Below are 16476 nucleotides of genomic sequence, written 5' to 3'. Positions count from 1 at the left end.
TTACCTTTTGTTCGCAATAATTCACAAAACTTTTATAGTCTAAGCCTGTTTCAGCAACTGTCTTAGCAGGTTGAATTAAATTATTTGCCAATACAAACATTTCAAAAGGACAATTCAAAGAATTCTGTAGCTGATCAGTGTAGTACTTCCTGCAAACAACTTTTTATAGATACCACAGAACCTGTTATAAGTTTCTCTAACATTTATACTCATAAGTTGCTATTTTACATCCTGCCAAAGTGATGTGCATAAGTCTTTTACTTGAGTATATTTACTCCTGCTCAGTACGTGGAATAGTTGAAAGGTGGGACCCGCCAGAAAATCCAAAACCAGATTAAGACTCCAAAAAGGCACTGGCAACTGCAGGGGAGGATGAAGATGCTTCACCCTTTTTAAGAAACAAGCCACATCTGGATGATTTGACAAGGGTCTACCATCTCCTTGACCTCGGAAACAGGCAAGAGCCACCACCTGTACTTTCAATGAATTAAGGGCCAACCCTTTACTCAATCCATCCTGCACAAATTCCAAAATGAGCATGATCTTAATCGAACAAGGATGAACCCCTCAATCTTCACACCAAGCCTCAAACACTCACCAAACTGACACATAGTTGTTGCGAGCAGTCTCGGGCCTGGTAGTCAGTGAGAGCATGAGCCCTTGAGCCATGGCACAACCCCGGGGTGAAGCTCCAAGGTACACGCTATGGGTAGGCAAGAGCATCTGGGCACAGGCTAGACAAACTTGGAAACTTGGAACACTTGGAGACTTGGAACATTTGGAACACTCGGAGGCTTGGAACACTTAGAGACTCCACTGAACCTGCATGCAGAGGAGTGAGATTCAGCAATACAATGCTGGTCTCTGGGGTAGCTCTCCGGCCACTCAAAAGCCCTTTTGTACCTGCCGCTTGTGAATGGCGTGTGTGTCAGAACAAATGGAGGTTGAAGACAGAAAATGACTCTAGAAACAAGGACTAGATGAAGGCACAGAAGATTTGGAACTTAGACGAAGGCACTGAAGACAAGAAACTTAGACAAAGACTCAGATTCAAGTTCAGGATTCAGATTCAGGTTCAAGATTCAGACTCAGTTTTAGATTCAAGATTATGACTCAGGTTTAAGTTCAGGATTCAGACTTAGGTTCAGGGTTCAGACAGATTCAGATTCAAGTTCAAGATTCAGGTTCAGGGTTCATTTTAAGGGTGCAGACTCAGGATCAGGTTCAAGGATTCAGATTCAGGTTCAGGTTCAGGATGCAGGATTCAGGTGCAGATAGAGCCCTGTGCCACAGTGTGCCCTACTCAGACTGTGGGCTGGTCACTGACCATGCTGCATGAGAAGCAGACTCTGGACTTGGAACATGATGAAGACTCAGGAATTGTCCTGCACTGCTGTGCACCCTACGGACTGATCACTGACCATGCTGAAGGCGAGGCAGACTCTGGACTTGGTACTTGAGTCTTTGACATGGACAACAGCTGAACAAGGAACTCCAAAGACCAGGAACAGTATTCAGGGACTCAGGAACTCAGAACCAGGGACAGGACCCCAGCATTTAAAAGCAAGGACCTTCTGGAGACTTGACCAGTGAAGCAGGCAGACCTTGTGTCACGAGACGCCCTACGTAACCCGCCATGGACTGGTCACAGACCACGATGCTGGCATGCCTGGAAGAGTGGAAGAGAGAGAAAACCAGGAAGACGAAGCTTAGAAATGAAGAATGGAACATCAGGAACAGAAGATGAGGGACCATTAAGAGACCAGAAACATGGAATAAACAAGGTGGAGCTCCATTGAATAACATGAAGGACTTGAAGAAATGAAGACTGGAATGCCGAAGACTTCTGGAGTGAGTGTTGGAATAGAGCTCCAGGAACAGGATAACTCATTTTGAAGGCAATAAGGGACAGATTGAAGAGCCGTTTTATAGGCCAAGCAGGCTGATGCCATCAGGAAGGGCTATGGGGTTTTTCCTGCTGCAAGCCCTTTAAATTCTGAGGTGAGGCATGTGTGCAACTAGGGAGGCAGAGTGACACAAAGAGGAATGTTGGTGGCTCTTACAATCTGCAAAGGAACAGAAGCCAGTGGTGGCACTCAGCTGTGGCTCCTGGCTACATGGACATCTAGCAACATTGGTAGCATCACAAGCCGCATAGAAGCAGGAAGTGGCAACGTTGGGCATCCTCCTGCCATGTGGAACAGCAGCGTTGGCTGGCAAGGGAGATGAGCATGCTGCCTGTGTGCCAGTCCCACTGTGGTGTTTACAACAATAGGCTATGGAAGAGAACTTTTTCACCTGTAGCGAGGTGGCAATCACCGCAGTGGAATATCCTTGCTTCAGCAACCGAGCCTTCTCAAGGGCCATACCGTAAGACAAAATCAAGTCAGATCTTCGTGAAGAACAAGCCCTTGCCATAGCAGATCCCTATGAACTGGTAATCGAATAGAAGAGTCCAACAGGAGCCTTCACAAATCTGCATACCATGGCCTCCTGCAACTGAAGAAACGAAAACATTTCACACTGTGAGATGTCGCCAGGAGGTCTAGAAATGGGAGTCCCCTGTGGTCCACTATGAGCTAGAATGCCTCATTTGACAATTACTATTCTCCTGGGTATCTGCTGAGAAAGACCGCTCTTACATTGTCTTTTTCTGCAATGTGGGAGGCTGAGATCTTTTGAAGATGTACTTCTGTCCATTCCATGAACTGAGCTATTTCCTGCTGCACTTGCTGGCTCTTGGTTCCTCCCTAGTGATTGATATAAGCCACTATCATTGCTTTGTCTGACGTTATCCAGACTGCTCAACCCTGCAATCAGTCGATGAATCGCATGCATGCCAACTGAATGGTACAGGCTTCCAGACAATTGGTGCTCCAGAGAGACTCTTCTGTACTCCGTGCTGTCAACTCCTGACAGTGAGCCTCCCAACCCTGGAGGCTCACATCCATTGTGAGTTCTAGCCAGTTCAGTGATCATACAGAAGCCCTCTTCCTGAGATGGTTCACTTGCAACCACCACTGCAGTTGTATGCTGATCTCCACCGGTAGGTGAAACCGTATCAAATAGTCTTGAGACTGTAGACTCCAAGAAGCCAGCAGAATGTGCTGAAGAGGGCGCATATGCACCATTGTATATGAAACCACCTCTAAGGTGGCACATCAACCCGAACACCTGTAGATATGACCACACTGTTGGGCGTTTTGTTTCTTTCAATAGTTGCACCTGCGCCATCAGCTTCTGAATGTGGCCCTCCAGCAGGAATACCCTGCCTTGCTTCATGTCGAACCAAACACCAAGATACTAGAGTGTCTGGGATGTCTGTAGATTGCTCTTGGCCAAGGTCATCACCCAACCTAGTTTCTGTAGCAAGAAGATCACCTTGTGTGAGACCCAAAGGCTCTCTTCCAGACTCATGGCCCAAATCAGCCAATTACCTAAGTAAAGGTGAACCAGAATGCCATCCTTTCCCAATACTGCCACAACCACCACAATAACCTTGGAAAAGGTTTGGGGCATGGTGGCCAACCCAAAAGGCAGTGCTCAAAACTGATAATGTCACCCCAAAACAGTGAAATGCAGCAGCCGTTGATGCTCCAGATAGATGGGAATATGAAGATACACCTCTGACAAATCCAGAGACATCAAAAACTCCCCCGACTGTATTGTCATTATCACTGAGCGTAAGGTTTCCATACGAAAGTGAGTGCAAATAATGGTTGACTCCCTCGAGATCTAGGATTGGGTTAAAGGAGCCCTCCTTTTTGGGCACAAAAAAATAAATGGAATATCGGTCCATATTTTCTTGTGACATGGGCACTGAAATTACAGCCCATAGGCTAAGGAGCCTTGACAACGTACACTCTACTGCTTGTATCTTCCCTGGAGATTTTCAGGGAGACACCATGAAAATGTCCCGAGGGACACTCAGAAACTCCAGAGAATAGCCATTTCTAATCACCTCCAGAACCCACTGGCCTGACGGGATCTCGACCCACCTCCAATAAAAAAGAGACAGGTGACCCCCTATCTTTTGTTCCCAGGGGTGGGAGAGGCTCAGGGGGCACCATTACCTGAGCCTGTGCCCCTTCTGGGCTACTTGGGATGAAAGGACTGAGACCTACCCAAAGGCAGAGTCCTCTGAAGAGCCACTCCTCTGTAGGGTTGAAAGCACCTGAAACTCCTAACATGACCTCTCATGCTGATGGAGCACGACATCTGCTTCTTATCCTCTGGCAACCAAGGAACCTGCGATTCACCCCACTTATTGGTCATTTTTTCCAGCTCACTCCCAAACAAGAGTGATTCTTTAAAGGGCAATTTCATTAGATTAGATTTTGAAATCATATTGGCCGACCAATTCCTGAGCCATAGCTGATGCCTGGCTGCTATTACCAAAGCCACCCCTCTGGCCAAAGTGCATGCCAGATTGCAGCCTGCATCTGCCAAAAAGGTGGCTGTCAGTTCCATCATTGCTCTGGAATTCAAACCAGATTCATAAACTTCCTGAGAGAGAAGTAAACAAGAGCGAGCCACAGGGAGCAACAAGAAGCTTTTTGCAAATTCATTGCCATCGTTTCAAAGGCCTTCCTAAGGATAGTCTCAATTTTTCTAGCTTGTGCATTCTTCAATGCTGCTTCCCCTTCTACGGGGATAGTCATCCGCTTGGTGATGGTACACACAAGTGCATCCATTTTCGGAAAGCACAATTGATCTCTCGCAGCAGGATCTAGGGGATACAGCCCTTCCAAAGCTCATCCCTCTTTAAAATTAGCTTCTGGGGCATCCCATTCAAGATCAATCAATTCTTGAATGGCCTCCATAATAGGAAAGAAACATGAGGCTTTATGCAAAGAAATCAAAATGGGAACTTTCTTTAGCTCGGACATGGAATCAGCTCCTGGTTCCCTCTGCATCTTCAATGTCTGGGAAATTAGAGCCAGTATCTCAACTCTATGAAAGAAATGCAACATAGTTCTATATGGCTCCAGCCCCAGATGAATTTCCCCATCCTTCAGGGAATAAAGATTGGCTTCATCATCTGTGCTTTCCAGATCCCTATTAGCAGACCCGCAGCAGGTCTAGATGTACTCCGATGCTTACCTGCAGCACCAGGTGCGTGGGAATCCGCAGCGATCATGATCTGTTAAGATTGGCCACGGCCATTGACTGTGCCTGAAGAAAGGACTGCAGCTCTTGGAAAATTTCCACCTAAGAAAAGGCAGAGGGGTTCATGCTAAAACCAGGGGGCATCAGTCTAGTGCCCACTGACCTACCTTCCCCCACTAACGAACCAGTTAGGGGAGCCCCAACCTCAGGTGAAACCTCCGGCAGCTCTTTTTCCATTCCCGCATCATGCTGGGAAGGACCGGACTTAGCAAAGTCAGACAGAGACAAGTCTCCCTGTTCAGTGTTGACACAAGTTAGAGGAGACGCCAGGCTGAGAAATCTGAAAATGGCAAGCAGCACAAAGGGTAAGGCACTTAAACTTCTTTGCTATCAGCACCATAGAGTTGTCAGTAAGCTTCAATAGGCATCTGAGAACTATGCACCCAGCTGTGCTCACAATAGATGCTTGAAAAAAATTAAGTACTCAAAAATTAGACACCTAATACACTGTTCAGGTAGACGCACAAACTGAGCACCCATCCGAGTGCTGACCGTCCATATACAACTTGAGCACCCGCCTAGACACTCTTAAATGCACCACTGTGCATCCACCGAGGTGCTCCTATGCGCACAACTGAGCACCCAGCTAGGCGCACAACTAGATGCAATGCCGGGCACGTAAGTGCAAACTGATGTACCTGAAGAGGGCAGCCTTATGTGCAGAGAAAAATGTGCGAATGCTAGAGGTGTGAATCGTGTAATCAATCATCTTAACGATCGATTTTGGCTGGGGGGGAGGGAAAGCTGATCGTCGAGTTTTTTTTTTCTAAAAATCGTTAAAAATCGTAAATCGGGGGAGGGCGGGAAAACCGGCACAGCAAAAAAAACCCTAAAACCCACCCGAACCTTTAAAACAAATCCCCCACCCTCCCGAATTCCCGCCCCAAAATGTTTTAAATTACCTGGCGTCCAGTGGGGGGGTCCCGACGCAATCTCCTCCCGCTCTGTGGCCACCGCTGCGTTGAGAAATGGCGCTGGTGGCCCTTTGCCCTTATCATGTGACAGGGCAAAGGTAGCGCCGGCGCCATTTTGTTTCCTGGCTCCCGACGTCACGCGTGTGGGAGATTGCCCCCGGACCCCCGCTGGACCCCCAGGGACTTTTGGCCAGCTTGGGGTGGGCCTCCTGACCCCCACAAGACTTGCCAAAAGTCCAGCGGGGGTCCGGGAGCGACCTCCTGCACGCGGGCCGTATTGCCAATCTTCAAAATGGCGCCGGCGCTACCTTTGCCCTCACTATGTCATACGGTCAGGGTTCGGGAGGGTGGGGGATTTGTTTTAAAGGTTCGGGTGGGTTTTAGGGTTTTTTTGCTGTGCCGGTTTTCCCGCGCCCTATTTAACGATACAATACAAATGCCCCTGATGATAAATCGGGGGCATTTGTATTGTATCGCGTATCTAACGATTTTGGATGATTTTAAAATTATCTGACGATAATTTTAATCGTTCAAAAACGATTCACATCCCTAGCGAATGCTGCCGCAGCCTGCCATGCAACAAACAATCCAAGCCTGAAAGCGGGGCCTAGCCCAGAAGGCTGCTCAACCCGCCAACCTCAACCCGTCTCCATGGTCAGTGTGTTGAGCATGGAGACCAAAGGGGAGAGGAATCCCTAAAATCAACTCCCTCTTACCTCTTTTTTCTTTTCTTTTTTTAATTACTCTTTACTTGAGCTCAGCTCATTCTTGCTGAGTATAGAGTCGGTTTCCAGCTGTGGGGGGAGAGGGCATAGACCTTCACCACTGTGCTCAGCTTCCTGCACCTGCTTTCCTTTAAGTTGTTTCTTTTTTTTTTTTTACAACTAAGTCCATGCTGCAGAAACCAGCTACTAGACAATCACTCATCTGAGGGAGGGATCTCAAGATATCACCTCAGGAAACTCAACTGAGGGAGGGACCATAAAGTATCACCAGAGGAGAATGGGGCAATAAATTTATTTTCTTCTTCTACAAAAAGCTTTTAATGCAATCGCCAATAGGGTGCTGCATGACCACCATCTGCTGGAAATGGAGAATACTGGCAGGCTGATGTCAGTACAAGGGTATATATTTATTTATTTATTTATTTATTTCCGATTTTTATATACCGGCATTCGAGACAGCAGTCACATCATGCTTGTTCACATAGAACATGGGTGCATAGTAAACATAGTAAACATAACTATAACGATGGTGCTGAAAAGGCACCATCGTTATATACCATGATGTCAGATTTGCTCCATCTCCTTCTGCTGGTAGAGGTGCATAACCCACTGGTTTGGATCCACCTATCTGAATGTAAAGAAATGACAGCTTGAGACGTGTCAGAACTATGTACACTTACTTGCTGAGAACGTGGTTTCAGTGTGGACAGGAGGCGTAGACGGCAGGAAAGGCGGGTACCCCACAAAGAAGGAACGCAGGGAGCGTTCGGAAAGAAGGGGAGAACGCTGGGAAGGTATATTCTCACAGCTCCCAACACTGTTGTGAATCTTCAGGTTCAGGGGCTTGTTCTTTTTCTTTGTTCTGAGAGGAAGAAAGGAAAGGGGTCAGTTTTCTCTTCATGAATGGACTCAGAAGCTTAATATATTACAGTCATGTTCAGGGCTAAATATTGCATTACTGTATGCCTACTGAAAGTTTGGAAAAACAAACTTCTCTAGCTTTTGAGATTCCCTTGTACTATAGCATCAATTCCTTCCATAGGAGCATATCCCCAAGAGATATTAGAAAGTCATGCACACAAAGAAACTAAGTCATCTTAACTGGTAACCTTCAGCATGGTCCACAATCAGCTAAATGGGGCTTCTCCTCCACCCTGCCCTATTTCCTGTTTTGTGGGGCAAAGATTCTACTCAATTAGCCTTTTGGTTAACATCAAGTGTAGCATCACACATGTGATTTTGAGCTATGAGTAGATGGTCCCATCTCAGCCTTGCTATCTGATCCCACTGGGGACATGCTGACATAACCATCATTGGTATAGCAGGAGGATACAAATAGAAAAAAAAAAAAAAAAAAGCTTTGTCCAATTAGATAAAATGGACCATGCCTACAGAAGAGGGGGAATGTCCCAGCAGTATGAACAAGGAGAGCAGGGACTACTGAAGAGAAGAGGAAAGCCCCAGTAGTATGAGCAGGGAGAATAGGGGCTGCTGAGGAGACGGGAATTGCCCCAGCACTTTGAGCAGGGAGAACAGTGTCAACTGAGGAGAGAAAGAATGTTCTGACAGAATGAACAGGGAGAGTTAAGGACTGATGAGGAGAGGGAGAAAGTCCTAGCAGGATGAGCAGGGACAGCAGGGGCTGCTAAGAATAGGGGGAATGGCCCAGCAGTATGAACATGGAGAGCAGGGACTGCTGAGGATAGGGAAATGCAAGATATTATGACATTTAATTGCTAAAAAAAAAAAAGTGTATAATCATTTGGATTAACCTTAGAAGGCACCTGCCCAATTTCTGTTTTGTAAAGTCAGCTCTTTTAGTTTGAACAGTTACATTAATGACTGCTAATTGTGCAGTTGCAACACTTGAGTTCTTCTACAGTTTCCATTCCCCTACAATATTCAATAGTCATCAGTTCCCAACATTTTTAAGAGCAAAACAGCATCCAAACAACCCTCAACTTTGAAACCACAAATAATAATTACATTGATCCTAACTTTTTCATTAACCTTCTGCTCACTCTCCCACATGTCCTGGATATAAACCTATTCCTTTCTAATTGTAGTACTTAAATTGACAACAAAACATTTTCTTTACTTGATTAAATCCTGCAGATATTTAATGATTCCTTGATGCTATGAATCATGTCACACAGCCTTGGAAGAGCCCATCAGTGCAATCACTCAGTTTTGCACTCTCAAACACATACAGATAACAGAAAGATCTTTGCTTATGATTTATGATGTCAACAGCAGAGTCCCTCATTCCAATTATGGTCTCTCACTTTCTCACTCTGTCAGCTGCATTTAATTTCCCGGTTATTTTTTATGGATTTCTTTAATGTAAGTTCATTCATAGAGAAAGAAAAAGAGAAAAGATGAAGGAGGAAAGAAATTAATAGTGTGTGTAAACTGAGCCCTCATGAGATTAGACCTCATCATGTCTCACTGACTTATGTTGACTCTAATCAGAACAAGGATGTGAGGCCCCCAAACTCTACCAGCTGCTAAGGGCTGTGCAAGAGCCTGTTCTTGTCTTTTGAACCATTACCTAGGGATAGTTTGTCATCTCTTCTTTCTACCTCCGTGCACATTTTCCTTGGCTTGATGCCTTTAACTTATCTTTGTCTGGATTACTTTCTCACAACTTCTTTTCTCTTTGATAGAATACCAAATAACACAAGTCTTCCTTCACCTCCACAAAAATCTTTCTGCATGTTTTCCTATTATATTTTTTTTCTTTTTAAGATCTACTTCTTCTTTTTTTTCCTGCTTATAGAGCTGACTAGGTCCCCACTATGGGGTAGATTTTAAAAAACTATGCCCGCATGTACTTTTGTTCGCGCACCAGGCACAAACAAGAGTATGCCCGGGGCGCGTAAGGCTGTGAAAAATCGGCAGCCTGCGCACGCCGAGCCGCACAGCCTGCTCCATTCCCTCCGAGGCCGCTTCGAAATTGGAGCGGCCTCAGAGGAAACTTTCCTTCCACCCCCCTGCACCTTCCCCTCCCTTCCCCTCCCTAACCCACTCTGCCAACCCTATCTAAACCCCCCCCCCCCACCTTTGTTCGAAAAGTTATGCCTGCCTGAGGCAGGCGTAACTTGCGCGCACCGGTTGCGTGATTCCCTGGCCCGGGAGCAGTTTCAGAGGCCCCGGCCATGCCCCCGAAACACCCCCCGGGCCGGAACCACGCCCGCGGTCCCACCCCGGATGACGCACCACCGCGACCCGCCCCCGACACGCCCCCCGGAAAGCCCCGGGACTTATTGCGCGTCTCAGGGCTAGTGCGCGCCGCCGAGCCTATTCAACATAGGCTCGGCGCGCGCAGGGGGACTTGGGGCAGGTTTTCGGGGGTTCGCGCGTATCTTACAAGCGTACCCCTTTGAAAATTCTGCCCCTATAGTGTTTCAACAGAGAAATGTTCTAGTAAGGGGAGTTTGTGCACAGAGCAAGTACCTGGCCTCTTTGTGGTAATGTGGGTGCCAGGCTCACCTCGGGTGGCTCATTGTGAGGGAAAGGGCGGGGGGTTGGGGGGGGTTGATTGTCAGTTTCCTGACAGGGTAGTGGGTCAGTTTAGATATTTTAAAAGTAAATTGTGGGATGGGGGAGTTTATGATTGGCTGTGGGTTGCTAGGGAGGTAAGGAATTGGGGAGGTGTTTGACTCAGGGGTTTGGATGTCAGCAGGCTGAAGGCTCACTTGCAGCAGCTGCATCCCTCCCACCCGTCCTTATGTTCCTTTGTGCGTTGTTTGTTCTACAGGGGTTTTGATTGTCGCAGCGGGGGGGGGGGGGGGGGTTCGCTGGTTGCCCTTGCTGGTTTGAGTTCAGTGATATGCTGAATGGTTTGCTGAAGGTCATGAATGGGAATTGTGCATTGGAACAACTGGGGTGTAGTTGTTCCATGCACGGCTCCTTGCTGGGTGAAGGCAGGGCTCATGTAAGCCGTGGTATTGCAATACCGGTGGCCTGAGCATGTTCATCTTGCTGGGTGGTGACGGATGTTCACCGTGGGCTAGTCATTCTTTGGTGTACAGCTAGCTCGGGCTTCTGGCTATGTATTGTAATAAAGCTGCAGCCTATTTTGATTCCGCTCAAGTATTGGTGTGTTTACTGCGAACGTTTGGTAAGGTTGCTGTAAAAGGGAGGATGCAGGGAGAGGTGTATGTCCTGGATACCAATATTACCCAGTAGTGGGTGGTCATTTAGGAGCAATAAGAGGGTCCATTCCATGAAAGGTAGGTCTATGTGAGAGTACAAATGGTGACTCCGTGAATAACTAGAGGAAGCTGATGAGAATATTTTGAGAAACGTCTTAGGAGTTTTAGGTAGTGGCATCAAGGGGGTTGCGCTTTGCCTTGGGACTCCATTAGATTCATAGGAGAGGGATTTCTTTTTCTGCATGTTAAAGGTTAACCCAGGAAGATTCAGACTTTATACTTCAAGGAAAGGATTGTTCTTGTTGAGCTTGTTATCTGTGAGTATCTTTGGGAAAATGAGGGGCAGTGTCTATTTCAGTGGGGCTGGAAGAGATAGAAGCCTTTCAGGGAATACCAAAGGAATCCAGTCCTTTTGAACCTGATATAAAAAACATAAGGAACTGTTCTACCTTTACATGAATTTGAGAATTTAAAGAGCTGTTGTCTGCCTCTGTTTTGATTTTGTTTTTCTGTATTATTGGACTTTTGCTATTTTTGTACCTGTTGAACTTTTGAAATCTTTTACGTAAAAGCTACTTTTTGTTTGGAACAAAAACTTGGGACTGTCTAATTTTGAGAGTGATTCTTTTTAAGGTCCTACAGGTTCAGCATGTTCCAATCACAGAAACCCATGTCCCCCAAACCTTCAACAAGTAGATCAGTGTTTTGTAGGGCTTGGAAATGTGACTTCCTTGTAAAGGGGGAGGTTACATGCTTGTTTGCACTGCTAGTATCTAAGGTTGTAATATGCAATCCAGAGAGCCTATGGGGGTCTCTCCTCCTGGGTCTCTCCTAGTAATCTCAGTAACCAATGGCTAAATAACTCCACTGCTCAGAAATCTATATGATAGTAAGTGGGGGGAAAAATGTCTGGAAACTGTGAGTCATGTGGTTATTTATGTGATTCTGGAATATGCAACAACAGAGTTCATGTTATTTAAATAAAGTGTAAATTTTACACATTGATTATGATTTTACTTTATTGTGAGTCTAACAGAAGACACCTGGAGGTAAATTTAGGTTATTCAGCAGTATGCTGGGCACAGTTAACCTTTGACTTGATGTTTTTATGGGAGTAATTTGAGAACATTTTTCTACTTTATAGTTGTGAAGTGCTATGAGGTGAAAGCAGGGAACCAGAGTGAAGCGGATTCTTCCAACAAAACTGAAACAAAGGTGTATTAGTTGTGGCAGGTGACATCCAAAACAAGTCACTTAATTTTATGCCTGAATATTCAAACTGCTTATAAGTAGAGATCCTTTGAAACCCTACTAGGAACAAGTGTAGGAGAAAACCACTTTATGTTCTGGGAGGAAGCAATGAGAATAGTGGGGGTGTATAGCTATACTGGGCCACACCAAGGCTCCATGAAACCCAGCATCCTGTTTCAAACAGTGGCCAATCCAGGTTATAATTATCTGGCTAGTGCCCAAGCATTAAATAGATCCCATGCTACTAAAGCTGGTAATAAGCAGTGGCTATTCCCTAAGTCAGCTTGATTAATAGCAATTTATGGACTTCTCCTCGATGAACTTAACCAAAACTTTTTAAAACTCAGCCACTAACTGCCTTAACCACATCCTATGGCAATAAATTCCAAAGCTTAATTGTGCTCTGAGTGAAAGACATTTTCTCCAATTTGTTTTAAATATGCTACTTGCTAACTTTAATGAGTACCCCCCTAGTCCTTCTATTATCTGAAAAAGTAAATAACTGATTCACATTTACCTGTTCAAGTCCTTTCATGATTTATAGACTTCTAATATATCCTCCCACAGCTATCTCTTCTCCAAGCTGAGCAGCCCTAACCTCTTTAGCTTTTTCTCATAGGGGAGTCATTCCATCCGCTTTATCATTTTGGTTGCTCTTCTCTATATCTTCTCCAGTGCAATTATATGTTTTTTGAGACGCAGTGACCAGAACTGCACACAGTACTCAAGGTGTAGTTTCACCATTAAGAAACACATATCCCAGTCATGGTTTTCTGAGTTCCAGGTCATTTGTCTTCTAGCTCTCCATTTAGTTTTCTCCTCTGAACTCCTTAATTTCCACATAGTACTTGAAAGGCACCAAGTATATTCCTCTTCTCCCTACCAGGATCAGATTGATACTCCTCCCAAATCTTTAGTAGATGATCTTGGGCCCTTTGGGGGTTCATTCCAACTCCTTTGTCCTTCTCCACTAGATGGCTGTAAGTCATCCCTTCTCTGTATACTGTCGATCCGCAGGTTCCTTATCAATGAAGAGACGTTTCCCTTTTAAGGTTCAGGAGCTTAAAAGTTAAATAGATAGGGAGGATGAAATAAAACTCCCATATCTAAGAGTAACTTAAAATCTCAATGGAGATTCAATATCTTAAATCAATTAGAAAAACAGGGGACAGCTTTGAACATGCTGCCCTTAGGAAGGAAACAGAAACATCCACACCCTTAATGGTGGTCAGAGCTTATATAGCAGAAAAATATACTATTTACTCTCATCCAAATGTATTTATAATTGATCTGGAAAGGAGTCAGATGAATGAGGTGATCAAATTTGCAGATGACACAAATTTGGGCAACCAGATAATCATTTTTAAAATTCATTTGAGGGGGCTATTGCTCAATAGCCCTGGATTTAAGAATCAAGCGCAAGTCCCGTAGAGTCCCACTGTGCTTCAGAAATCCAGACTGAGGCTGAGACTGAATTTATTTAACAGATTTATTAAGACACGTTATGAAAACAAAATCAAGAGAACTGCTTCCCTGCTTTCTCAGCCTTTGGCAGCTTAGTGCTGCTATCCCCAAAACCTGGGGTGGGGAATAAGGCAATCAGAACTAGTAGGAAGCATGAAACAAATGATACTGCACTGTACCAATACACATGAGAATCAGTCCCAGCTCCATGGAGCTTACATGTCTCTCAAGGACATTACAATTCCCATAGATTTTTTTTTGCACATGATTTTGTGGAAGTATTACCCTCTTACTGGCTCACACTGCCTGTTACAGCAACTTTCTAAAATTCTCCACACAACCTTCCCTGGAAGTAATTCATGTTCCAAGAACACTTTTCTCTGACCTCAGATTGTTCTTATTAGATAGAGGAAGCCACTGTCTTGCTGCTTTGATTTCAGCACTGTATTAACTGCACGTACTTTGGTTTGTCTCAACCAAATTATCAAGTTTAAAGTTCACCAAACCCAGGAGTATGCGGATTTAACAGTTTATAGGAAATGACAGCACACTAGCTTTTTCCAGTCCTCCTTCCACACCCTCCTCCCCCCAAAAAATAATTAGAAGATTTAATAAAATAATTTCCAAGTACAGGAAGTTCCCATTTATTTGAACATCTGTGTGAATAAATGGCTCATTGCAAAGTGGGATCATTTGCAGTGTCAGGTCCCATTAACCAAATGGAAAGTTTAATTAGCGAGACCTTTCAATGATAACCTGGGGGTATTTGTATTTTATGAAGTCATTTTACTGCAACCTAGGCTAACTAAATGTTAAGTAAACTCGGTGTCTAAAATCCATGGTGTTCGCTATTCCAGGGTGTAGGGAGCTACTAAATTAACAACAAGCACCCCTCCCCAGTGACTATTTATTTTAAAGTACCCTTGAAAATTGAAAGTTACAACTTGTGCTTTTCCCTAGATTGCTTGTGAAAACTAATAGGAAGCGCTAATTTACATGAAATGCAGTTTAAAATCCTTCATAGATTATACTTCTCACCTTTGCGAGCCCAAAAAGATACCCTTAGAAGGTAAATGTCTAAAATGTAGTTCCTTGAAGGGACATTTCTTTCTTTGTTTCTGGGCCTGCCTAGAGATTCAACCATTTTGGGCTCTGAGTTTTGCTCATATTTCTAATTGGGCGGGCAGTGCTGTTCCTTTGGATGCTGCACTTCGGGGTTATTTTCCAACATGCAATATGGCATTTTCGCATGCGAAAAATGCTTTAACACATGCGAAAAGAACCATATTGCATGGCGCGATGCTAATTTTTAAAAGGGGAGGAGTTGGGGGGCGGGATTTGTATAAAAGAGGGCTGGCTTCGCAAAGTGCTTTCTTGGTAGCCATTTTGAAATGTGGGCAGGGGAGTGTTCCCCTCAAGAAAGCAGGACTTCCACGGCTCAGGGTTGGTCACAGGGCTGGTGACAATGGCAGGTCCATCTGAAGTTACTAGGAGGATGCCTCACCTCAGTCACACATACAGAACATAACAACATAAGAACATGCCATACTGGGTCAAACCAAGGGTCCATCAAGCCCAGCATCCTGTTTCCAACAGTGGCCAATCCAGGCCATAAGAACCTGGCAAGTACCCAAAAATCAAGTCTATTCCATGATACCGTTGCTAGTAATAGCAGTAGCTATTTCTAAGTCAACTTAATTAATAGCAGGTAATGGACTTTTCCTCCAAGAACTTATCCAATCCTTTTTTAAACACAGCTATACTAACTGCACTAACCACATCCTCTGGCAATAAATTCCAGGGTTTAATTGTGCGCTGAGTGAAAAATAACTTTCTCCGATTAGTTTTAAATGTACCACATGCTAACTTCATGGATTGACCCCTAGTCTTTCTATTATCTCAAAGAGTAAATAACTGATTCACATCTACCCCTTCTAGATCTCTCATGATTTTAAACACCTCTATCATATCCCCCCTCAGCCGTCTCTTCTCCAAGCTGAAAAGTCCTAACCTCTTTAGTCTTTCCTCATAGGGGAGCTGTTCCATTCCCCTTATCATTTTGGTAGCCCTTCTCTGTACCTTCTCCATCGCAATTATATTTTTTTGAGATGCGGCGACCAGAATGTACATAGTATTCAAGGTGTGGTCTCACCATTGAGCGATACAGAGGCATTATGACATTTTCCATTTTATTCACCATTCCCTTTCTTATAATTCCCAACATTCTGTTTGCTTTTTTGACTGCCGCAGCACACTGAACCAACAATTTCAATGTGTTATCCACTATGACGCCTAGATCTCTTTCTTGGGTGGTAGCACCTAATATGGAACCCAACATTGTGTAAACTATAGCATGGGTTATTTTCCCTATATGCATCACCTTGCACTTATCCACATTAAATTTCATCTGCCATTTCGATGCCCAATTTTCCAGTCTCACAAGGTCTTCCTGCAATTTATCACAATCTGCTTATGATTTAACTACTCTGAACAATTTTGTATCATTTGCAAATTTGATTACCTCACTCGTCGTATTTCTTTCCAGATCATTTATAAATATATTTAAAAGTAAGAGTCCCAATACAGATCCCTGAAGCACTCCACTGCCCACTCTCTTCCACTGAGAAAATTGTCCATTTAATCCTACTCTCTGTTTCCTGTCTTTTAGCCAGTTTGTAATCCACGAAAGGACATTGCCACCTATCCCATGACTTTTTACTTTTCCTAGAAGCCTCTCATGAGGAATTTTGTTAAACACCTTCTGAAAATCCAAGTACACTACATCTACTGGTTCAC

The 16476-nt window shown here is 44.5% G+C and overlaps 1 protein-coding gene across 1 annotated transcript in view; it reads right to left on the bottom strand.

The window, feature by feature from the left end:
• The window catches only part of KSR2 (kinase suppressor of ras 2), a 611851-nt gene that overhangs the window by 402389 nt on the left and 192986 nt on the right, over positions 1-16476 (bottom strand). Inside the window, 1 exon segment of the mRNA XM_029571387.1 lies at positions 7489-7670. Within this exon segment, the coding sequence (XP_029427247.1) occupies positions 7489-7670 (182 nt within the window).

This window comes from Rhinatrema bivittatum, chromosome 11 (assembly GCF_901001135.1).
Source record: "Rhinatrema bivittatum chromosome 11, aRhiBiv1.1, whole genome shotgun sequence".
Lineage (NCBI taxonomy): Eukaryota > Metazoa > Chordata > Amphibia > Gymnophiona > Rhinatrematidae > Rhinatrema > Rhinatrema bivittatum.
The sequence above is the reverse complement of the archived record's forward strand: the minus strand, read 5'-3'. Positions and strand labels throughout refer to the sequence as shown.